This window comes from Lissotriton helveticus, chromosome 3_1, assembly GCF_964261635.1.
Source record: "Lissotriton helveticus chromosome 3_1, aLisHel1.1, whole genome shotgun sequence".
Classification (NCBI taxonomy): domain Eukaryota; kingdom Metazoa; phylum Chordata; class Amphibia; order Caudata; family Salamandridae; genus Lissotriton; species Lissotriton helveticus.
The window spans coordinates 2,110,192,865-2,110,218,684 of record NC_136061.1 but is presented as its reverse complement, the minus strand read 5'-3'; the positions used below and the strand labels follow the sequence as shown (position 1 = coordinate 2,110,218,684).

Below are 25,820 nucleotides of genomic sequence, written 5' to 3'. Positions count from 1 at the left end.
ATATATAATATCTTTGGGTGCACAGGTGAAGGGAGGCAGTCAGATGCTCTGTGTGCATCCTGTGAGGAAGGAGGTGATGCACTTGTTGTGAATTCTGTTGATGAGGGTTTTGTGGGAGAACCGATGTCGAACGCCGTGGAGAGGTCAAGGAGGATCAGGGCCACGATTTCTCCATGGTCTTGAGGTGTTCTTATGTCATCTGTGGCAGAAATCAGTGCGGTCTCAATGTTATAGTTGGCACTGAATCCTTATTGAGAGGCGTCCAGTAGGTGGTCTTGTTCCAGGAAATTAGTGAGCTGCTGGTTGATGGCTTTCTCTGGAACTTTGTCTGGGTAGGGGAGCAGGCAGATCTGATGGTAATTTCTGAAATTGTTGGGGTCAGCAGAGGCTTTCTTGAGGAGGGGCCTGATGTTGGCGTGTTTCCATCTGGCCAAGAAGGTTGCTGTGGCAATGGAGGTGTTGAGGATGCTGGTGAGTTGCTTGCTGATTGGGTTCGTTGCAAGGTTTAGGGGGCGGTGGGGGCAGGGGTCGGTGGATGCCCCAGAGTAAATGGAAGAAATTATGGCAAAGGTAGTCATGGCAATGAGTGGCGACCACGTGGTGATGGTTTGGCTGGTGTTCGCTGGTCAGTTGAGGTCATTGGAGTCGAGGGTGGTGGGTTGGATGTTGAAATTGTTGGTGATCTTGTACTGGAAGATGTCTGAGCAGGTGTTACAGAGTTCTTGGGCGGGGTGGATGGTGTTCTCTTTAGCTATCAGATTGGAAAATTCCTGTGCGATTTTGAGGATTTCCTTTGTGTGGTTGGCTGCGGAGTTGATGCGGGTAGAAATGGCTGCTTTTTTGGCTTCTTATATGTACCAGTGATAGATGCTGAGTGCTGTTTTTTGAGCTGCACTGTTAGCATGGTTCTTGGTAGTCTCATCATTTTCTCCCATTGGCAGCAGTTGCGCTTGGTGGGTCTGAATTCTGGGGAACACCATCTAGCATGTTTGGGGATCTTGTTGGATTTTGTAAATTTCAGTGGGGCAGCGCTGTCGGTCATCCAGTTGGTGAAGTTCTGGGCGGTCTGGTTGAGGTCTCAGGTTGGTAGTTGGCGAGGGCCTGTGACGACGGAGTTTCAGTGGCCTTGCTCCAGCTGCGGTGGGAGGATGTTTAACGCCTGGTGATGGTGTGCTGGGTGTCGGTGATGGCTGTGTACGATGGTGTGGGCAGTCCAGGTGAGTTCTGTGGTGTGGCTGAATTTCATTCTATCGCAGAAGGTGAAAATGGGGTTGAGAGTGTGACGGCTTTGTATGTGGGTTCGGTTAACAGTTGGGTGAGGCCAATGTTGCTCATGTTCTCCAGGAGGTCAATGGAGTTTGGCGTTGTTGGGGTTCGAGAAGAGTCATCTTTGGTGATGGTGCATCTGATGTATCCTTAAAGATGATGGCAATCCCTCCTCCTTGTCTGTTGGCGCGGTCATGGTGTATCATCTTGTACCCGTAAGGAGTGGCGGTGGTGAGGTTGGGCCATGTTTTGGTGATGGAAAACATCTGTGGAGAGGATGGTGATGATGTCTCCGATTTCTGTGGCGTGTCTGCGGGTGAGCGGGCCTTGAGCAGAATACAGTGGAGTGGCTGTGGGGTGTTCTTGTGGGCAGGAGTGGGGCAGGATATTCTGCGGATTGTGTCGCAGTGTCGGCAGGTGAAAGGTAATTTGGTGGATCATAGGGAGGAGGTGACGGAACTGTTGCTTCGGCATCTGGGGTCCAGGTACAGGAGTTCCTTGGCGGTGTACCATTGGGTGGCAGGAGGGCCAGGGGTCCTGGCACTGGGAGTTGTTCAACTGGCGTTATGTTAGCGGCACACCCGTTGCACGCTTACATCGGATAGTCGTGCAGCGGCCTCCATTAGTGGACCTGGTAGGTTGTCCAGGTAGCACCGGGACAGCAGGCAGGGCAAGGACAGTAGGCAGCACAGGGACGGTAGGTAGCGCAGGAGCAGAAGGCAACACAGGGACAGCAGGCAGCGCAGGGGCAGGGCCAGGGACAGCTGGCAGCACAAGAGCAACAGGCAGCGGAGAGGAGGCAGGCAGCGCATGGACAGCAGGCAGTACAGGGACAGCAGGTAGCACAGGAACAACAGGCGGCACCGCATGAGGCGCAGGGACAGCAAGCTGCGCAGGTACAACAGGCGGAGCAGGGACGGAAGGGCGGCGCAGGGACGGAAGGGCGGCGCAGGGACGGAAGGGCGGCGCAGGGACGGAAGGGCGGCGCAGGGACGGAAGGGCGGCGCAGGGACGGAAGGGCGGCGCAGGGACGGAAGGGCGGCGCAGGGACGGAAGGGCGGCGCAGGGACAGAAGGGTGGCGCAGGGACAGAAGGGCGGCGCAGGGACAGAAGGGCGGCGCAGGGACAGAAGGGCGGCGCAGGGACAGAAGGGCGGCGCAGGGACAGAAGGGCGGCGCAGGGACAGCAGGCAGGGCAGGGACAACAAGCGGTGCAGGGAAAGCAAGCGGCGCAGGGAAAGCAGGCGGCGCAGGGACAGCAGGCGGCGCAGGGACAGAAGGCGGCGCAGGGACAGAAGGCACAGGACCAAAGGCGGCGCTTGGACAGAAGGCGGCGCTTGGACAGAAGGCGGCGCTTGGACAGAAGGCGGCGCAGGGACAGAAGGCGGCGCAGGGACAGAAGGCGGCGCAGGGACAGAAGGCGGCGCAGGGACAGAAGGCGGCGCAGGGACAGAAGGCGGCGCAGGGACAGAAGGCGGCGCAGGGACAGAAGGCGGCGCAGGGACAGAAGGCGGCGCAGGGACAGAAGGCGGCGCAGGGAGAGAAGGCGGCGCAGGGAGAGAAGGCGGCGCAGGGACAGAAGGTGGCGCTTGGACAGAAGGTGGCGCTTGGACAGAATGCGGCGCTTGGACAGAATGCGGCGCTTGGACAGAATGCGGCGCTTGGACAGAAGGCGGCGCTTGGACAGAAGGCGGCGCTTGGACAGAAGGCGGCGCTTGGACAGAAGGCGGCGCTTGGACAGAAGGCGGCGCTTGGACAGAAGGCGGCGCAGGGACAGAAGGCGGCGCAGGGACAGAAGGCGGCGCAGGGACAGAAGGCGGCGCAGGGACAGAAGGCGGCGCAGGGAGAGAAGGCGGCGCAGGGACAGCAGGCGGCGCAGGGACAGCAGGCGGCGCAGGGACAGCAGGCGGCGCAGGGACAGCAGGCGGCGCAGGGACAGCAGGCGGCGCAGGGACAGCAGGCGGCGCAGGGACAGCAGGCGGCGCAGGGACAGCAGGCGGCGCAGGGACAGCAGGCGGCGCAGGGGCAGGGCAGGATCGGCAGACAGGGCAGGGGCAGCAGGCGGGCGGAGCAGGAACAGCGGGCGGCGCAGGGGCAGCAAGCGGCGCAGGGGCAACAAGCGGCGCAGGGGCAACAAGCGGCGCAGGGGCAGCAGGCGGCGCAGGGGCAGCAGGCGGCGCAGGGGCAGCAGGCGGCACAGGGGCAAATGGTGGCACAGGTCCAGCAGGCAGCACAGGGGCAGCAGGCGGCACAGGGGCAGCCGGCATCGGCGCAGGGGAGTACAGTACCTTTAGCTGGGGGACAGGCGAAAGAGGGGTGGGCCCAGCCTCCTACGGGCACGGATGGGCCTGCCCTTGGCTCGGGCACAATCAGCGTGCGTCCCACAATGCGGGAGTCGCAGGCGACCTTTAACCTGCACCGGGAGGTGCAAAAGTGGAACTGCCAGCTCGCCCTCCCTCCGGGGCTGCTGGTCAATGCAGTCCGGACCGGTCTGACCAGCAGGCAAAGTCTGATGGTGGGAGAAGGTCTTTGGGTGATCTGTGCACTGGAGCAGGCAGAAAGGAAGACACCTGACTTTCATGACCAAGAGTACTTCAATCTTTTTGTACATGCAACAAATAGGAGCCCAAAATCTATGGAGGTGCGAAAGTGGAAGTGCCAGCTCGCCCTCCCTTCGGGGCTGCTGGTCAATGCAGTCCGGACCAGTCTGGTCTGACCAGCAGGCAAAGTCTGATGGTGGGAGGAGGTCTTTGGATGTTCTGTGCACTGGAGCAGGCAGAAAGGAAGACACCTGACTTTCATGACCAAGAGTACTTCAATCTTTTTGTACATGCAACAAATAGGAGCCCAAAATCTATGGAGGTGCGAAAGTGGAAGTGCCAGCTCGCCCTCCCTTCGGGGCTGCTGGTCAATGCAGTCCGGACCGGTCTGGTCTGACCAGCAGGCAAAGTCTGATGGTGGGAGGAGGTCTTTGGATGTTCTGTGCACTGGAGCAGGCAGGACACCTGACTTTCATGACCAAGAGAACTTCAATCGGTTTGTACATGCATCAAAATAGGAGCCCAAAATCTATGGACATATTAAATAAAAAACAAGCATTTCCCATGAACAACTGCCATGTTCCATGAGAATATTCACTGATAAATCTAATATCGTCTTTAGGGCACACTCAGGAACGGACATTGTGTAAAATCACACCAAATAATTGATTCTAGTTAGCATCAATGACTCTGAGGGTGTCTTTTATAAGAGTCTTTGACAGTCTATTTCAAACACCTACTAAAGCAGTTCAACAATAACAGACATGTTTTGCTCTGGTTGGAGCAGGTACGTGTTGTTTAAGCTGACATTCTGAAAAAGTGCCACAACAAAAAGAAATCGGTAAGGGAGGATAGCAGTAGAAATGATCAAACCAGCTAAGATCTGATCTAGACATTCTTCCTTACCAGTTCCTCTTCCTCCTCCTCCTCATCCTCTTCTTCTTCTTCTTCATCTACACAGAAGTGAACCTCGTCCAGATTCATGTTTGATTCCAAGAAGTCTGTCTCCTCATCTCGTGAACCAACAAAAAATCTTGGAGCAGAGCCGTCGCCCTCACTAGAGGGAGTCAGGGATGACATCACAGTCGAGTGGGCCTATCATCCCGCTCCGGAACCGTCATGCAAAAAACACAACAAGCGAAAAGTACATGTTTGTTTGCGAGGCGGCTAGTAATCACAGGGGAGGTGTTTGGGAGCATCCCGGGATGGTCGAGCGTGAGGAGAGAGGCGGGGGAGCAGCATGTGCCAGCGTGCCAGGGCTGGCTGGCTGCCACAGGAAAGCCCTAATTATTGAAAGTCCACCAAGAGCCAGAGGTAAGGAGCGCCCAAAAGTTGACATCATGGGGCCACGCAGAGGTGCAAAACATGGCAGACATCGACGACGGATCCTGCTTGAGTCAAGACGGTCTTCTCCAGCCTAGAAACCGAGTTCTGTGAAGAGAAAAAAAATGCCAAATATTAACACGTGTATCCCAACAATAGCGAGCGAGCAAAGGCAGCAAGAGCCAAATGTAAATTGTTGTTTTGTCACTGTATGTGTTTTGGCAATAAGTCAATCCAGGCTGCATGGCTGAGGTCACTTTATCTATCCACCGAATCACGCCTTACCCTCGCCTTGCCAAAAAAACTGCTGTGAGGACACCCGCAATTAGCATCGACCTCTCTAGAGCGCAAATACCACGTTTGACCTCTACCTTTCGCCTTTTCTCGTCTACTGTATTATTTACAGTGCTCACTTGGAACAGTATTTAACTACACATGGCGCCAAAATGCAGTCATCCACTACTGCGGCACCGACCGTACCATTATATACAACCTCAAGTAGCAGAGCGGCTGGCCCCCCGCTGAGTTACTGGGAGCCTTGCACGTCTGTCAGAAGCGTCAAGTCCGATAAGACTGTGCCTATCCTTAGGATGTACACAACTTTATCTTGGATCACCTTGACCTTCCGTGCGCCGTGAGGACGACACAGGACGTATTGTACTGGCCCTCACTGCGCGCCCTGAGAGTACGCACTCGTTACATAACCTGGTGGTAAAGTGATAGCATTCATACCGCGGAAGGCTGGCACCCACCACTACCATTCCTTTCTTCCTGCGTCACTGGCAGTGCCGGGACAAATAAACACGTGCTAGACTGGGAGCATACCCCAGCTGAGCACTGGGAGAGGTCCCTTCGGATCTTTCCTTTGTTTGCAGGTTCCATACAAATTCTTCCTACAATAACATTCATGGTGCGCAGCACCATTAATATATAAGAAACGCTTTGCAATATCACACTAGACACTACCATTAAAAGCAAGATGAGGGAAAAACAAGGCACACATCACGGTCCAACCTTTGCAAAGTTACAAGCAGATCGTCTGCGACTTGATATTTGGGTTAATAATTTCGACTGGCTTCTACTTACAACACTAACAAGCATTCCCCAAGCCATTGGGTCGGCTTTTGCAAATGAAAATGGGTCGGCTTTTGCAAATGAAAATGCAAGCCAGACATCTCTTCTTCGCCAATGCTTTCCACTAGATAATCGGATATAAATCCTTTGCTGTAGCCGGTTGGAACACCCTGGGTAGTTACAAAAGGTCCCCATGTCAGGCAAATTCCTTCTGTGCCAGGTTCTCTGGAGTAAGACACAGTGCCATTCCTATAGTAAACTGCAGTACAATAGCTAGAGTTCCCTGGAGACAAACAAACCTTCTCTAGAGCAGGGTGCAGGACCCGCAGTAATTACTAGGGGTCCCTGGAGTCACACACTAATCCTTCTCCACAACAGCCTGAACTACATGAGGCTGTTACTAGAGGTCACAGAACATTCCTGCAATCAAGTGGCACCGTGCAGCACCTCATGCATAGGGGTGGGCGGAATTTGCGTAATCACGTTACGCAAATCTCCGCAAAAGGGTAAAAAAATCTCAGCGAACTCGCGGAATTGCTTGTCCGCGAAGCTTTTTTACTGTTCGCAATCGCTGTTTGCGTGCTCGGGGGGGAAATATCTTGCGAACACACATTTTGTGAACGCGAACACGCATTTTGTGAACGCGAACAAGCAAAGAATTTTGCGAAGGCGCGAAATGCAGAATTTTGGGCAATTTTGCGTTCTCAGCAGAACGCAAAATTACCCAAATTCCGCAAACGGAACGGAATTTACCGGCCAGGCCTAATGCCAACACCGTTCCGTCAATTTTACGATACCAGACGATTGTGATATATCAGATGCCCTAGAATGTTGTTGAAATTGAAAGTAAAACTATAACAGTGCAAAAAGCTGACTGTGCTTTTATTTTAATCAAACCAGATACCAGGGAGAGGGTGATTTCAACATAGATTTGCATTGTTACATTAATAAGTCTATCAATTTTGCTTGTTTTCTGTCTAAGATAAATAGGAGGTTAAAATAGATCAAATTAGGTTAGATAAAAAATAAGCTGGTAATAATCATTTGTAAGTCGGAAAAGTCTCTCGCCATGTGCTGATGCTGTGCAGAATTTGATGCCCAAAAAGCACCTTTTGCACAATGGAATGGCCCAGTAGTTAATGGCAGCTGCTAAGTCCTCCCAAAAAATTGTAATAATAAAAAAAGCAAAATAGCCACAAGAGATTTGGAGAGCAACGGAGGAACGGGTGTAGTGAAGTGGTTGGTGGTGAAGCAACGGTGAGAGGCAGAGGACGAGGGAGCAACTGAGGCATTTGAGGTTGGGCAGAGGGAAAACCAATAAAAAAATGATAAAAAAAGAGAGGGCAGGGAAGTGTTGGGAAGAAAAATGGACGAGTTTGGAGGAAGGGATGAAAGAGCACCACAGAGTGCAGGAAGCAGCACAAAAGTGAGAAAACAAGAAAGCACATGCACTCATCCAGTACTGAAAGAAAATTGTAAGTAGTTCTCTGAGTGGAGCCGTGGAAGAAAACAAGTCATCCAATCAAAAGGATTGTAAAGAGGCTTGCTCCAGGGGAGATGGGACAAATACAAGAGGAAGGCAATTCATTGAATAACAAGCATTGTCAAAGTCAACAGGTCTCACCATTGGGATTTATGAACTCTGCCATTGGTTTTTAGTGAAGCTGTACACAATGGGTACTTGCAATATTTTCGAAGGAAGCAAAATGTTTAATCTTTGGTGTGTGTTTTGGCCGCACTGATGCCAGCAGGGTCAAGGTCAGGAGAGAGGTGGATGCAAGGTGGGCGTAGGTGGAGCAAAGCATGTACATGTTGTTGACTGAATTGTGAAGTTATTTTGAGAGTTACATTCCATACTGCCTTCTAAATTATGTCCCTAGTCTCTAAAAAGACACAGATTTGATAATAGTGTTTTGGTGTATCTTAGTCGCTATCCATCTACTGCACCCAGGGGTAAGCCTTCTCCGTCTACTATCACAACCTTTAACGAATTACGTGCGCAAAGGAAGTAACTTGATATTTTAATTGGAATGAATCAGAAACTTAGGCCTCACAATTTCCTTACTCCTTTAGTCTGTTATCTGTAAACATTAGAAGTGCTTAGAAACAGGCTCATTTAAGGTAGCAAGTGCTATGTATGTATGTATGTATGTATGTATGTATTGGCATACTTATATAGCGCTATGTCTGTCACCCAACGGGCATCCTGGCGCTTAGACTTTGATCATCCATACAAGATGTTACCAGCTACTGTCCCACTTACTCTGCTGTGGGAAAGAGGTGAGTTTTTAAAACTTTCTTGAAGGAAGTAATATCTCCCGTGGGTCTCAACCCCAGCGGCAAGGAGTTCCACAGTCTTGCTGCAGTAAACCTAAAGCATCGGCCTCCCATCCGGGATCTCAGAATCTTGGGAACTGATACCAAGCAGGCTGAGGCCGAACGGAGAGATCTAGAAGGAGTATACCAGGAGAACATGTCTTGCAATGGTGCCGGTCCCTGGCCATGAAGGGCCCTAAACACCAAGCAGAGGGCTTTAAAATCAATCCGCTGAGAGACTGGCAACCAATGGAGATCCTTTAGTGCCTTTACAGAGGAATCAGAGCGACGACGCGAAAGAGCCAATTTAGCATCAAAGTTCTGCACACGCTGCAATTTCCCCACCAGAGTCGTTGGCGCCCCCAGAAGTAGTGCGTTGCAGTAATCGAGTCTACTCAAGACAATGCTCCGCACTACCTCTGGCCTAGCCTGCGCGGGGAGCAAGGGTAAGATTTTCCGCAGCGTGCGAAGCAGGGCCATACAAGTGCCCACCGTTTTGTTCACGGCCACGTCCAGCTGAAGGTTGGAACCAAACATCACCCCCAGGTTCCGAACAGAGTCAGCCGGCGCACTAGTGCCCTGAAAGGAAGGGGGCCAAAAGTCCTGTGGAAGAGGCCTAGGAATGCGATCCGTTGAACAGTGCAACACCTCGGTTTTGGAGCTGTTGAATTGCAGCGAATTGTGACTCAGCCATTCCGCCGTAGATATCATACAGCGGTGAAAAGTTTCTTGTGACACAGCCTCCTTGCCCTCAAACGAAAAGACAAGCTGGGTGTCGTCAGCGTAATTGGTGACTGCTATGCCAAAAGATTTTATTAACTTGACCAGGGGGCGGAGGTAGAGATTGAAAAGAATTGGGCTGATGGCCGACCCCTGGGGTACACCCTGACCAACCCTTCTGATGTTAGATTTGAAGGGTGGCAGGGCCACCACCTGGTGTCTGTAACTAAGGTACGACCCCAGCCACTCAAGGGCTAGGCCAGACACCCCCGCCTCTTCCAGCCTCCTGATCAAGATCGCATGGCTGACCGTGTCGAACGCGGCCGACATGTCGAGCAGCACTAAAAAGGCTGCTCGACCTTGATCGGCACGAGTCCTAAGATCAACCAGGACAGTCACCAATGCTGACTCCGTCCCGTGGGCTGGTCTAAAACCAAATTGAGCCTCATCCAAGCAGGCCTTAGACTCCAATAAGCGCGACAGATGTTTTGTAGTCCATTTCTCCAAGATTTTAATTGGAAAAGGAAGCAGGGAGATTGGTCTGTAATTCGCTGGGCAGGAAGGATCCAAAGTTTCCTTCTTGAGGAGTGGAGATACCACTGCCAACTTCCAGCAGTCCGGGACCCGTGCGGACCTAAGGGACTGACCACAAATGTCAAAAAGTGGAGGAAAAAGCTCTTCGTGAAACAGTTTCCAATATTTATGAGGAAGTGGGTCATGGGGCGAGCCCGGCAAGACACCATTGGCTAGTGTACAAAAATCCTCAAAAGACGGAAGCAGGAAACTGTTCAGTCGAGCTAGGCTAGCATCTCCCTCCATGGTGGAAAACAAGGAGAGGTTAGGCTGAGGTTGAGGATCAGAGCCTGGTGGAGTGGCAAGATTACATAAGACGGCAGCGATCTTATCTTCAAAAGCCTGTGCCAACGAATCACATAAAGATTGAGATGCAGAGATGTCGTTTACAGTACAGGCAGGACGTGACGGGTCTTTTACAATCTTGAACAAGGCCTGGGATTTGTTCGCCGCTGACAGTAACGACTCCTCTAAAAATCTAGCCTTTGCACATCTAATCTGTGCTTTATAGGTCGCCAAAGCCTGCTTAAAAAGAGCCCTATCAGAATCAAGATATTTCTTTCTCCAGGCACGTTCAGCCCGCTTACACTGGAGTTTTAGCTGAAGCAAATCCTCAGAGAACCACGGCCTAGCGTGTTTGGTCCTGTCTCTAGTTTTACGCAGCGGAGCCAAATAGTCCAAAGAGGCCACAATACGCTGACTGAGAGTTTCATAACTCATGTCCACACTGTCTCCCAAAATAAAGCCATCCGGAAGCTATAAAAAATCTTTGACTAAGACCCCCCACTTTGTTAATACTTGCACCTTGAGGAGGAGGAGGAGGAGCTTCGCGCGCGCCCAAGATGGTCACGTGAGCACAGGGCTCCCGGACCCTCACCGCCTCCACCGACTATCCTGTACTTTATCCTGGTTTGGACGACGGGTGTTTATTGGCGAAGATGTGCTGATTCTTTATCTGTTCTCTGAACTTTATTTGGACTTAGGGGTCCAGAGCTACGGATCGCCACAGTTTTCGGGCCTGCTCCATGGCGACGCCCCAGGCTATCCTGTCTTGGCCGGCCGTCCAGTAAGTGAACAACAACGGATTGCTGGATTCGCCTGGGCTTGGCAATCACTTTCGGTTTCGATTCCTGTCCAGAGACCAGCTTGACTTTGCCAGTTGCGCGGCAAGCCCGAAATGTTTTTGCTTTTTGGTCTCTCCGTTTCTGATGCCGATCTATTGTGGCTTCCAGTTCTGAGACTGGCACCGACTTCATCCTTCTTGGTCCTGCTCGTGCTACCGCAGTAACCATTTTCACCCAACAGGCGACCCTCAAGGGTCCGGGATCTAAGATGGCCACCAAGCTGGAGAGTGAGAGACGCAAGACCAAAACGGGCGTTCGAGGTAGTGCTTTGCAAACGAACATCATGGACCGGTACACCCTTACTAAAGGATCGCCGGGTGCAGCATCTAAACCCTCGACGACTATTCCGGAGGACTCATCGATTGAAGAAGAGCTCTCGCTGCGGGATGTCATGGGTGCCATTTCCGAAATGAAGGCTTCATTGGGACAACAATATGAGGCCTTGACTCTCAAACTAGACACTGTTTCGATAGACGTCAACTTGATCAGGACGGACCTGGCGAAGACGAACGAAAAGGTCAAGTCCCTGGATCTCAAGACCTCTAGCCTAATCACTGACGTCTCCGACTTACAAGCCGAAGTCGGGAACTTGCGGAAAGCTAATGACTATTTCTCTGGGCGTCTGGAGGACTTTGAAAGCCGTGCCAGGCGCAACAATATTCGCCTGATTGGGGTCCCGGAATCATCGACTGCTGCCTCGACGGACTTATTGGTGGAAGACCTGGTGCTGAATCACTTGGCACCCAAGGGTCTCAGTAAATTTTTCGCTGTCGAGCGTGCACATAGGGTCCCTGGTGGCAAGCCTAAAGTGGGTGCTAACCCACGTCCCATCATTGCGAGGATCTTCAATTTCCGGGACAGAGACGCTATCCTGCAGGCTTCGAGACAGTCAGGTCCCATTGCCTTTGAGAACTCTACAGTCAGCTTCTATCCAGACTTTACACAACAGGTCCAGAAACAGAGGCTGGGGTTTCAAGGTGTCAAGAAGAGACTCGGGGAAAGATCTATGAAGTATGCCATGCTCTTCCCGGCCCGTCTGCGGGTGGTGCATAATGATCGCACTTTTTTCTTCGAACATCCTGGGGTCGTGAGTGACTGGCTTGACTCGCTGCCTACGGATCATGAACATTCTGAGGACTCTGGCAAATCGGATCGAGTGGAGGGTGGCCTAATGGAGCAGGAGTAGATATCCTTCTTCGACCCCCGTTCCCTTACAGTTGACTTTGATTTGTGCTAATGCCGTGACATTAATGTCTGCAAGTATTAGTCCATATGGGGGCGGGTGGGGGGTGGGCAGGTCCTTTCTCCTCCTGGGTTTTCTTTTCGTAGACTAGTTGGGTGGTTGGGCGACAGGCACACTGCAAGTTTATGGGGCTTTTTGGTCTTCAGCAGGGGTGCGGGGTGGGGGGTGCAGTTGTTTGGGTATTGTTGGGGAAACGGGGATGTTGGTTTGAATTTTATTGTTATTTGCAAGGCGAAGGAAAGACAAACTCCTGTTTTTAGGTCTCGCCTGTCGATGCGCATGCGCATCGAGCTTGCGAGCCTATTGCGGCTTAAACAGTCTTTAACCAAGTTGCAAGGAATCGTGGCGATTCCTTGCAGTGCCCGTGACTTTTAAGCTCAATGCGCATGTGCATTGAGCTTAAAAGCGCGTGCACATCAGTTCCCTCAGCCGCAATCGCCGCCTGTTCCCTCAGCCGCATTCCTCCGACACCTTTTGAAGTGAAGCTTAGCTTCACTTCAAAGGCCCCGGCTTCTTCACACCCACATGCCGCTCTCCCCGCTCCGCCCCCTCCCGCCGTGTCCACTTCACTTTGACGGCCGCAGGCCGTCTCTCGTGTTTCTGCTTGTTTTTTAAACCTCCCATCTGGGATACACACTGACCTCGCACTGAGGGGTGTTGCGCATGCTGGTTTTGAAAACCTTTCCACAGTTAGCAACAGGCCACTTAAATGAGGGGCAACACTGATCTGTCTCGCCAGGAAATACAAGCTTTAAACAAAAACATTTAAAATTATGTTTTGCTGCACAGCGCTCAGAAAATGTGTAACCTCATGGGAAACCACTTCTTTCAACTTGCGCATCTCCCGGCTCCAAAATTCAAATAGATGCGTTATTTTTCCAAAAACATGAACACGTGAACTAAGAATACCGTGCTCTGCAGTCCCCAGGTTCGGCCGGCAGTTATAGCTCCGGTGAATTTCATTCTCCATATTTGGCACGACCCAATAAAATTGCTTCCTCTCCGCTAGCAAATTCGGGATCGAAGTTCCCGTATGTTTCCACGTATGTAAATCCAGGTCTGTCTGCCCCAGAGACGGGCTGCCCGGCGTGCTCTATAAAACATGGAAGTAAATAGGCTTTCCTAAAGCCGTGGCTTTAAGCAGATTTGTAAAGCATTAGTACTAAACATTCCAGCCTTGTCATCTGGTTGTTTATGCTTCTTTTCAGCAATCACAGTATGTTAGCTTGGTGAAGATAATGCCTCTTTTTTTATATCTATGGCACACAGATGCAATTGACCTATTGCCGCCTGACACCACTGCAGCTCACCCCTCTCTGACCCTTTCTCATATTCTTTCTATTTGTGTCTGCCGCTCATTCTCTCTATGTCTTGCTGTCTCTATATGTCTCTCCCGCATCACCTCCCTCCCATCTTTCAGGCCGTGCGACAGAACTTTTTAAATTATTTCCAGGCTCCTCACAACTTGTTTATATAGCGCAGACTTTACCCGAAGGTGTCAGAGCGCTTCACAAACCCACTTCACTACCCACTACCCAACCCCTGCCGCCGGACAGCGGCACTCACAGCGGCTAACACGTCACTCACCCCACTGAAAATGTCACACTTAGCAAACCAAAACCTTGGCTGCTATGTGCATTTCTTAAACTGTATTCTCCTTATGTTTGTAACATTAAATTAGTCTGTGTATTGTCGGAATGGTGCCAACCCCGTAACGCACAGATCCGATGTGAGGGACCGCCTACTGGATTATAGTCATCACCCACCCTGTTCTCCTTATCTGGAAAAAATTCCTTCATTTAGATGGCCTCGCCCCCCCATTCACCCTTTAACCAGACCCCTCGCTATCTCTTCTTTAGCTGCCTAAATTACTGCCCACCGCTCCCCCTCCCGCTTTTTTGCCTCAGTCTAAACCCAATCAGTTCCCTCTATCCTGCCTTCTGATCCTCCCTCCAAGCGCTCCCCGTGACAACACAGTTCAGCAAACAGAAATTAGCTTCCCTGCATCCCCCATGGGATGCAGGGAAGGTCTCGCCCCCTCCCTTCTCCAACCCCTCCCCACTCTCTCTCCCAGCACAGCACCATCAAAAAACCCCAGCCGACAGTGCAATAGGTCTCGCAGCATTTGAGTTAGAGCTTTTAGAAATGTTTATGGCTTTTTTTATTTGTAATTCTTTAGCATTGGCTACAGGAAACAAAAATGCTAAAGATTTTCAAAAAAAACCCATAAACAATTCTAAAAGCACTAACTCTAATGATGCGAGACCTATTGCATTTCCAATGCTTGTTTGAAGTTGCCTCGGGTGTGGGGTGTGGGGGGACTGACTTCGGGGATGGGGGGTAGGGGACTTCGGGTGCTGTGTTGGAACGTAAATGGGTTGGGGGATGGGATTAAGAGGAGGGTGGTATTGCAACTGCTGAAACGTTTGTCTCCTGATGTTGTCTTACTGCAGGAGACACATTTGCTCGGCAACAAGTGCTATGCTCTGAACAGGCGTGGTTATCGCCTTGTGGCGCACTCGGGTTTCACTTCGGGATCCAGAGGGGCGGGCATTTTGGTTCGGACCTCCCTCCCCTTGGCCATTGATGATGTCATACTGGATGATAAGGGACGATACGCCGCCATTGTTGGGCGTTGGGAAGGGAAGGTTGTTATCCTGATTTCCGTATACGTGCCCCCGGGGCCTCCAAGCCACCACATTCGCTGACTTGAGTGGACTTATCCTGGGTCTCCCCGAGGGTCTGCTTTTGTTTGGGGGTGATTTCAATGCAGTGGTCTCGGGGATGTGTGACCGTCACCCTCCCCGGGAACTGCCTAAGGCCCAGACTTGGTTGAGCGACTTTCTGGAAACGCTGGGGCTAACTGACTGCTGGCGCTTGCTCCACCCGGGGCAGTCGCAATATACTTTTCATTCTGGTGCTCATGGTAGTCTCTCGAGGTTGGATCATATCCTACTGCCTTCTGCCCATGCTTCCATCATACGGGAAGTTAAACACCTGGCGAGGGGTATCTCAGATCACTCTCCGCTTTGGCTGGTGGTTGATGCCCGGCAGGGTTCGGCGGGCCGTGTGGCTCCGATTAACCCCTGGTATTTGCGGGATCCCGGGGTCAGGGCTGAGCTAGTCACAACGCACGATTGTTATTTTGCTGAGAATGTGGGCTCTGTTTCCTCTCCAAGTTTGCTCTGGGAGGCTTACAAAACTGTCATTCGTGGCCAGGCCCTCTCGTTGATTGGTGGCGTGAAGTGGGCTAACCGTGCTGAGGTGGTTCGCCTCGAGGGAGAGGTCACGGCTTTGGAAGGGAACTTGGAATCTGGGGTCACCGCTGAGGGGCTACACTTGTTGGAGCTGAAACAATATGACTACAGGGCTTTGGTTACGGACGCAGCTAAGGAAATGGGCAGGGACCAGCAGGGCCGCCTGTACGATGTGGGTGATAAAGCTGGGAAGCTGCTTGCTTGGCTGGATAAGAGGGAGAACGCAAGTCGAGTCGTCCCTGTTATTGTTGCGGAGAATGGTGAGTGTTATACTGACCCTGCTGATGTGGTTACATGTTTTGCTGACTACTTCCGCGAGGTGTATTCCCCGGTGTCTGATCGATCTGAGCAGGATTCCCACTTGCTATTGCGGGATATCGCACTTCCTCGATTGTCTGACATTGATAGGGATGCTCTAGATGCGCCGCCTAGTGTGGAGGAGATCGCCGCTGCCATCCGTTCGGTCCGATCCGGCAAGGCATCGGGCCCTAATGGACTCCCCATTGAGCTCTATAAACTGCGTCCGGACATGCTGGCCCCGCACCTACGCTCGATGTTTCTCGAGTCTTTGGAGGTGGGCTCCCTCCCGCCGGACCAGAGACTGGCCTCTATAGTCGTCATCCACAAGGATGGAAAACCTCGGGATCGCTGTGCCTCTTTTAGACCCATTTCGTTGATTAATGCTGAGCCTAAAATCCTGGCCAAACTGCTGGCGACGCGTTTGGCGACTGTCATTGGGGACCTTGTTCACCCTGATCAGTCCGGCTTTATACCGCACCGCAACACGGCACTTAACCTCCGAAGGTTGCACGGCGTCTTGGCGCGAGCCGAGACGCTACGTGAGCCCGCCATCTTGGCGTCCTTGGACGCTACGATGGCGTTTGATACTATAGAATGGCCATATTTGTGGGCGGTTCTTGCAAAGTTTGGTTTTGGTCCGGACTTCGTTCGGTGGGTCAGGTTGCTTTACACCGATCCCATCGCTCAGGTGGTGGTCAATGGTCGGGTCTCTGCTTCCTTTGCATTGGGCAGGGGAACGCGACAGGGCTGTCCTCTGTCCCTTTTGTTGTTTGCTCTTGCCTTGGAGCCACTGGCGGCTTGGTTGAGGTGGGAACCGTCCCTGAAGGGCATTAGATGGAATTCGGAGTTTGAGGACCGTGTATCTCTCTATGCGGATGATATTCTGCTGTATCTCACATCTCCCCGTAAATCCCTCATTGTACTGTTTGATGTCTTGACGTCCTTTCGTAAAAATTCGGGTCTTATCATTAATTGGTCGAAGTCCTGTATATACGTCCTGTCGGGAGACGCTCCTCTTTTGCCCAGTGGGTGCCCCATCGCGATTGCGCGTGATGGATTTCGATACCTAGGCATTTTTATCACTCTGAAGCCTGAACTGCGGTTTGACCGGAACTTGTTGCCCCCTCTTCAGCGCCTTCAGGCAGATGTTGTTGCTTGGGGGAAACTTCCTCTCTCTCCCCTGGGTAGAGCGGCATTGTTCAAGATGATGTCGCTGCCCCGCTTCCTCTATGCGTTGCAGAACACACTTGACATAGTCCCGGCCAAATATTTCCGTGAGATTGAGAACCTACAGAGACAATTGGTGTGGGGGGGTAGATCCCGAATCGCCATTGCTAAACTGACGCTCCCGTGGTATGACGGGGGAATTGCCTTACCTGATATCCGTCGCTATTATTGGGCGTCTCAATTGGGGGCGATAAATCACTGTATGTACGGCCCTTCACCGAACCCAGCCTTCGAGATGGATAAGTGGCTATTGCCAGGTGGTGACTATAATAGAGCCCTTTACTCCAGACTCACCCCTCGAAATGTAACGGGCCCCACTAGGACGGCTGTCCAAGTGTGGAGACATGCCTCCATGGCGCTTGGGTGGTCTGATAAATTGACTCGTGCCACCCCATTGTATGCATCTGATAGACTTGGATCTCTCTGGCAGTCGAAGGGGTTTGACAGGTGGGACTTGATAGGCATCCGTAGGGTGGATGACGTTTGGACCAAAGGGAGAATTAAAACGTTTGAGGAATTGAAAACCGAGTACGCTTTGGGCGATCGCGAATCTTTTCGCTATGTGCAGGTCCGTCACGCGGTACTCTCGGTCTTCCCTCCGGGAGTTGAGATACCGGAAGCGTCCCCGCTTGAGGATAGGGTACTGGACGGACATGTTCCTGATAGTACTATTTCGCTTATTTATAAAAAGCTCATCAACTCCAGATCCGATCTCCTGTTTCGTCTTAGAGAGGTCTGGACTAGTGAAGGGCTGGAGCTTGACGACGAGGATTGGCAAGCGGCGATCTCCTCCCCTAAAGAGGTGGCTATCCCGGCGCGCCTTAGATTTGTTCAGCTCAAAATCCTACATAGAGTGTATGTGACTGGTCCCCGCTTGATACACATGGGCTTTTCTGTGGATGGTTTGTGCCGGCGTGGCTGCGGTCTCCTGGGCACATTTCTGCATATCATTTGGGAATGCCCTGAGATAGTGCGATTCTGGACCCGTGTGCATGAGGTGATGAGTGAGGTTACGGGTGTGCGATCGATGCTGGAGGCTAGGAGATGCTTGCTGAATGTGTGGGAACCGAACGATTATAATGTATCGCAGCTTCGATGGGTGACCTTGGGAAACATGATAGCCAAGAGAGACATTGCGCAACTGTGGGGTGCTCAGGGACCACCCGGGATTCGGAATTGGAAACAAAATATGGATTGGTGCATGTTCAGGGAAAAAACTGTGTATATTTCTCGTGGTACGCCCCGTAAATGGGGGAAGATATGGACTCAATGGAACTCTTACCGTGGTGATATATGTACCCCCCCTCTCCCAGACCCAGATATTGAACCTGTGTCCCCATAACCCGTTGGTTCCTCCACTTACTACTATGTACTAGACTATTTTGTGCCCCCTCTGCTCCCCCACACGAGACTCTTTATTTGAAGAACCCTTCTGCTCAATGGTTGACCTTTCCCACTCACACACCACACAGTGCAACGTTATTGTAATGATGTCTTCTCCTGTTCCTTGTTCCTTGCAAGTTGTTTGTGTTTATAAAATCAATAAAAAAAGTTTCAAAAAAAAAAAATACTTGCACCTTAAAGAGTTGCTGGTAAAAGTAACATATTGGGCTGAACTTCTAATTGTTGTTTGTAATGTGGCTGCACACACTTCCTTTATTGTGTCAGATTGTTTCACTGTATATTTTTAGATTCTTATGAAAAGTACTCTAAATGTGTCTCTACACTGTTTTCAACGTCTCTCATTAACATGTTATAATGTTTTGTTGAGATGTGAATTACAGATGGAATATAGTAATCTGTATATATGCCTTAGACTTTTCCAGTATTTGCGTATTAACAATCAAAACAGATCTGAAAGTTGAGAAGTGTGCACCAGATATTTGAGCAAATGTGATTTAAAGTATAGTACTCTGCTTCCTTCAAGATCTGCATAGAGACAGGATTGTTAAAAAGGAATGCATCAACAAGTACTCATAAGTAAATTACATTTCGCAATTGGCATGAGCCAGTGCTGCTGAAACATTTTTCAGAGTGGGAGTGCTGCCATTATTGTTACATCACTTAAGTAGTAGGGATTGTGAACATTCAACACACAAAGAACAAGTGTAGCAAATGTATTCAGCAGGAGAGTGGTAAGGGTGTAGTATGTAGCGGGTGGTACATTTTCGAGCACACTGTCACAAATAGAATACTAAAGAATGGTGTGGTAGTTCACTATCATTTACAGACACCACTAAATGTGTACAGACATACAGTTTACTGATAAAACTATGCAGCACATACACAGTAATGTGTGGCGATCGAGTTTCAGCGAGTATTTTATTTGTGCTATACTAAGAGTATACATTTTGTTTTGTCCCCTAACATCTTTGTTTCCGCTACACATCAGAATTGAGACAAATTTCCTTCATTTGTGCTTTCCAAACTGCTAATACATTCCAAAATATTTGTACAATTATTATACAGGTAATTACATTTTGTTGTGTCCTGGAAAAAAATGACATTGTGGAGCCTTTCCTTATACACTCTTTGTACCCAGCAAGATTACTGCATAACTAACTGTGGAAAGGCTGTGGAACGGGGTTGCAAGAAATCCAAGATGTCTTCCACTGTTTAATGTTATGAGGAAAAAGGTGCAGGTCTAGTGGCCGGCCCGCTCACACTTGCGTACCGTCTCACAGTCACGGAGCCATTATATGCAGCTAGCCAAGCTGGGGTGTCTTCAGCGAAGAGAGGAGTTAAAAAGAGACAGCGAGGAGCCAGAAGGTGAGACGAGCAATGAGGAGCAATGTGAAAGACCAAGAGACCTAGGACTGCAGACGGCACTAAGCAACGAGGAGAGGACCAGAAGGCCGTGTGGAGAGTGAGGGGACGGCATAGAGCAGCAAGGAGAGGACTGGAGCGGAAGGCTGTGAGGGGAGTGAGGCGACAACGACGCCTGCACTCCTACGATCGCCTAGTGGCCTGAAGGAGAGGATGTTTAGGCCGGTAATGCTACAGCTGACGAAAAGAGCCATAGCGTAAGGCAAGTGACCTGTTATGTGCACATAAATTGGTGAAGGGACTCACAAATATTGGGTCTGCTTGCTGGGGTGAAAGGGCTAGGTGAGAGCCCAGACACTGTGGTTGTTATGCACTGGGCACTTGAGAGGTAGACCGCGATTTTCACCTGGGTATAACGTAGACTATGGTTTCACTGGTTCTTCGTGATGGGATAAAGCCTGATAGCCAGGTCTCCTAAAGGTCTCTTCTGTTCTTCCAAGGATCCACGACCACCACGAGAGGAGTGACAGTAAGAGGACCAAAAAGACAAGAAGGCAAACAATGGGTGATGTAACCCAAAATAATCCAAATCCCCTATACATTTACTGGATAACCTTTTTTGTTCTTTACCCAACACTTCATTTAAAATGCCATTGCAGTCTGAAAAATAAACACCAACCCCCTTTAAAAAGAATAAGCAGCAATTTGTCCGGAATATAGCCTGAAATTTGATCTCTGGTTCTGAACGCACAACAGGTGTGCCAAGATAAAAATACATTTAAAGGACTCTTAATTTCGATTTTGCCTTATGCATTGCAGCATATTCATAGGCCTGCATATTTGATTAACTCAAGTACAGAAACTTGAAGTGGTCTTCTATGAGTGGTGGAGTTTGATATTAAATCATCCTTGTGGTCAAAAGTGTAGCAATGTACATAGGATGTAGGAAACCCTTTCAAAGAAATACAGTACATTTATTACAACCCAACGAGCTGCAGCAGTTGATCCATAAACTAGCATACAAGACAGACAACTGAAAATACAAGCACTATAATGTCGGAGTGTCTCATGAAAAAGAAATAAAAAGAGTTCCCAGAAAGTGAGCACTTGTGGAAGAATACAAGGAGTTAGTTTGAGTGTTGGTAAAGAGGATATGCTCAACAGGAGGGACAAAGACATGCTGAATGGCCTAAAACAAATAAATCCAGCAAATAGAAAGCAAACACATGTGAGTTACAAAACACAATAACAATGGTAAGCAAGAGGCGGAATACATTCATAGGTAAGCTATCAGCACGTCAACAAAATGCCTTTGCAACCAGACAGCTGCACTCTATCTGTAGCAAGACTTAACACAGAATATTAAATCACACTATAATAAATTCTTTTAGATTACAATTAAATAAAAAATGCCACCTCTCTTTAATACCCCCAAAAATATATAGAAAGATAATAGACATCTTGTTACATTCATTTTTGCACAGGAACAAAAAATATGCAATTCGATTTCTACAGTTGAGCCACACTAACTGCACACAAAGGCATCCTTTGGAGTTGTCAAACTAACATCCAGAAAGTGAATGAAACAGAGCTGTTAGTCCCAGATGGAGAACCACAACCTCGCCCATTACCTGTGATCCATTCAAAATTCCAAAATTAATGCTGCATTTACTAGCCATAGTTTTCATTAGGAGTAATAAGCAAAATCAACAAGGGTGATTCACCAAGCATTACAAACTCTAGCTGAAAAATGCTTGAGCACACTTCTGTTGGGATTTTCACCGGCTGCCTCTTTTTCACAAAATTACTAGGGGTGAGTCATAGAAGTCCGAAATATTCCCAGATTTCCAGACCTATGCCGCGTAGATTGTTGGAACCCAGACAGTCTAGTGGTTTAGGAGGAGTGCGTTAAAACCTGTTTTTTCCTGGATGAAACGTTTTCCCTCTGGAGAAACCCTTTCTAGTACAGCCCCATTAAATACTGAAGTCTCTTTAGCTCATGACACAATGAACACACCACGATTGGTACATTTTGTAGTAGTATATTTCCATTTATTTTCATCATGTGAAAACACCCTGAAAATGTTTGCCAATAGCCATAACATTTAGAATTTCTTTGTGGTCTAATTATTTCCATCTGCATCACACCCTGACAAGACTCTATTCAACTCTTTTAAACAACAGATAGACTTTTCTGTAGGATATTCATTTAGTGATTCGGTGTTTCTGTATTGCATGTAAAAATCCTGTTTATGCCCGTAAATATCTGCGGACCTTAACTGTTTTTAAGCAGTCCCAATGAAAAGGACATCATTTTCTATGGCCCATAATGAATGAACCACCTGAGCCAGGAACGAATTACTCAATGCCTCCATCAATTCCCAACAAACATGTTCCGTTTAGTCCTGCAGATAAATTCAAAACCATTATTGATGGTAAAAGAGTCCCTCCAAATGCAAGCAACAGATGTTTAACTTAAACATTCTGTTAGCCAACACAAAATGTTGATAAATCCACGAGCTCACAAATTTGTATTAGCATGTTACTGGGATATAAGAGAATCACATGCCGACCTCAGTTCAAAGATCAATCCAAGGTTTTTGGGATGGGAGTGTCACCTATGACATACAATCAGTCAGTCAGTCACACAGTTTATTCGATCTTTTGTAAATAAACCATAAAAGCACAACAGCTCATATAAAATAATTTCAAGTTATTAAATACATATTTACATTGGTTAAAATTAGTATTAAACAAGTTTGCTGTGATCAGAAATAGGACCTTTAAAATCATTTGTATGAAAGGAGAGAGCGGTTCATAATTAAAAATTACACACTACTATCAAAAACGGGTTTCCTCTTCCTAAAACAGGCCCATAGAAATGAAGCAATACAGAAACATACAAATGGATCTGGTAAAGCCTTTAGGAAATACATGGCGACCCAGCATTGCCTAAAATTATGGTGCCTAAGGATTGGAAGTATAAATATTTCCCTTTCCTCAAAGTAGTTTGTACAAAATAGTAAAATATGCAGGTCCGACTGGATGGCATGGTTGTTACAAGGGCAGGGAGAGAGATCTGCTAATCTATATTTATTGTTGTGGGTAGCCCAAGAATATCTGGATCATATTCAGTCTGAAGCGTAATAATATGAATCTATGCTGAGCATGGTTTATGCGAGATAAATAATGAAAATCTTCTCCCGATAATGGTGGAACCTGGTCATATGCAATAGAAGACTGATAGATCCGGTTGTTTTCCCTACGGGTTTGTTCTGCTCTTTGGGAATATAGATCTATTAACCATTGATGTACAATCATTTCTTCCCCCCTGCATAACCGTGTTCATGGTTTTTCGATTTTTGGTCTCTAACCTCATGAGCGCACATTGACCTAGGCCTGTCTTTTAACAACAACAGGTTCTGGACCAAGACCTGAACCGGGAGGGGCCCACCCTTACAGTGACCGGGACTGGCATCCATGTCACGGGTTTCATGGCTGGAGCACAGTGGTGGCAGCATAACAATTCATGAGTTATTGTGACAAATCTATCCCACCTGTCAGCAAGGGATGAAAGCATCAACCCAGCAGGAGCGGATTGTGGAAGTGAGTGCAGTAATTAACGCTGGTGTTGGGTCCGTCTGACAGACTCGCCCAGCAAGATGGCAGAAGGACTTGATGTACTACCAGATCGGGCAGGGCAACCATCTTCATTTGTCCCTGCCGTAGCCTTCAACCATTGGGGCAGTGCGCCCTTGTGATAGGTTGGACTGGATCCGGGATAAGCTGGTGGCCAGTGTGCTTAGAGAGGTGTCCGAGGGCAGGGGATTGCTTCCTACATAATCGAGGTTTTTGCATCAAGGCACTATGTGTCGAATGGCAGCATACCGGTAATTCGCCGCGAAGCTGAAGAATCAACACTACAAGCCTTAGAAGAGCCAAGTACTCATCGGAGTGTAGGATTGAGTTGCATCATGGTTCAAGTGCCCACTGGAGCGCCGGAATGTTAGGTTATGTAAAATTAAGTATAGCGCAAGCGCCTCACTCCCAAAGGGGAATCTCGTTACTATCCCCAAGACAAGACAACCAATTAAAATAACCAGGTCTAAAAAAGTTTTTTTAATCTGTCAAAATCTATACAGGAGCAACTATTCCAGTGATGAGGGGAAGGTAGGAAAAGACAGACCACATAGTCTTTAGGTATGGATATGGCGGAAACTAAGCAGAGCTTTTTCTGTAGATCTTAAGTTTCTGCTGGGACAATAACGGATGAGCTTTCTTCGTAAGTAGATTGGTCCCTTACCCACCAGAGACTTGTGAGTGAGACAGAGGACTTTAAACAAGGATCGCCTTCTGACCAGTAGCCAATGAAGAGCTTTTTAAGTGAGAACCGAAAGAGTACCAGGAGGAAGATTAAAAGCCAAATGTGCTTCCGTGTTTTGTACAACAAGTAGTTTAAAATGAAGTGCTTCATTGGCCGCTACCAACAGGGCATTTTAATAGTCAAGATGACTCATAATTAGGGCTTGTATTGGTGTTTTCCTGGACCTCAAGGGGAGCCACTGGAGCACTTTTTTGTGCAGACACCTTGTAGCAAAACAAGTGTCACATGCAGACTCATCATGTTCTTTCATAAAAAGGATATCATCCACCATGATACTTAGGCATTTAACTGCTCCTCTGGGAAAAAGGTGCAGGGCTCAGCTCAGGTGGCCGCCAGTCTGCTGACCATAAGGCCTGAGCCTTCCCAAACAGCAGAATCTCAATCTTGCCCCCATTAAGCTGTAGCCAGTTGCGAGTCATCCAAGTGGATAATTTCCTCATGCAGTCGATAAATAGGATTTTAACGTTCTCAAAGTCTTGCCCAGATGAAATAATTAATTGGATATTGTCAGCATAGGAAAAGGGCTTAAAGCCGCATGATTTGACAATCCCAAGCAGAGGGGCAGGGGGCACAAAGTTGCGAAACAAAGCAGGGCTCAAGGAAGAACCCTGAGGGACACCCCATATTTACCAACATACGTTGAGATTTGAAGGAATCAAGTGTGATGATCTGGTTCATTTTTTAGGTCTCGCGACCTATCTATGCGTGCAAGCGCATTGAGGGAGCGAGAATTCAAGTGCTCAAAATACTCGTGAAACCACGGGTTTTTCCATGCGGTTTTCTTCGAGTTCATGTGGCCACAGGCCCGCGCTTTTGGGCCATAAACTTTCCCCCTCTCCAGCCAGCTTTGCCAGCAGCATTTGCCTCATCAAAGGCTTCCGCTGCCCCACCCCCCGCCCTAACTTATTCACGGCCGCAGGCCGTGACTTCAAAGGGTGCCCCCTGCTTCACGGCCATCTGTTCCCCAGCACCTCCCCTCTTTCTCCCCTAATTATTCACTGCTGGCCGGCCCGCACATCTAGTTTTCCACGCCGCAGGACAAGCTTCTTTGCTGTTTACAGCGTTTTTTACTTTCAAAATATACGGAATGCTCTCTACATGTGTTTAGCACTCTGCTTATCAACAATCTCTTGTTTTCACTGTTAACTTTCACTCCTACTTTGGGCAATGCTATATTTTCCTTGTGGCTGGAGTTTTGTATCAACAATTAATAAATAAAAAATGAAGCTACGTAATGAAATATCAAAACGAGCCTTGAGTTTCTTCGTGGTGCAGGGTTAGTCCATTATAATTCATGTCTTCATTATTTTGTTTTATGTGCTCCGTCCTTCAGGTAGTTCTTCTCTATTTTGTTTACTTATTTCTTTTCAAGTTTTACATTTGTAGATTAAGAGGAGGACATTTTAGAGACTAACACCAGTCTTAAATATACCGCAGGAGGCGCTCTTGCCACATGGCTCATGTTTATAATCTGAATAATTCATTAGGAAAGTGTAAGCTATTGGCTTTGTAAATAATGCTATTAATTTATATATTTTCAGTGCCAACACATTAAAAAAATAATTGTCATTTACAATACCAATAGCCCACACTTTCCTAATGCGAGACCTATTGGCAACGCCAGTGCTTGTTCCAAAAGGTATAAACCAATGCAAGGCTTTACCATAGATACCTGACTAATGTAATCTACGGACCAGAATAGAATGGA

The 25,820-nt window shown here is 48.8% G+C and overlaps 1 protein-coding gene across 16 annotated transcripts in view; it reads right to left on the bottom strand.

Moving 5' to 3' along the window:
* PPIP5K1 (diphosphoinositol pentakisphosphate kinase 1) overlaps positions 1-25,820 on the bottom strand; it is a 1,366,868-nt gene that overhangs the window by 1,217,189 nt on the left and 123,859 nt on the right. For all 16 annotated transcript variants that reach the window (XM_078683299.1, XM_078683308.1, XM_078683288.1 and 13 more), the window contains exon 2: positions 4,712-5,236. In XM_078683299.1, coding sequence (XP_078539425.1) covers positions 4,712-4,885 — 174 coding nt within the window. In that variant the 5' untranslated portion in view covers positions 4,886-5,236. The remainder of the gene's footprint in view (positions 1-4,711; positions 5,237-25,820) is intronic.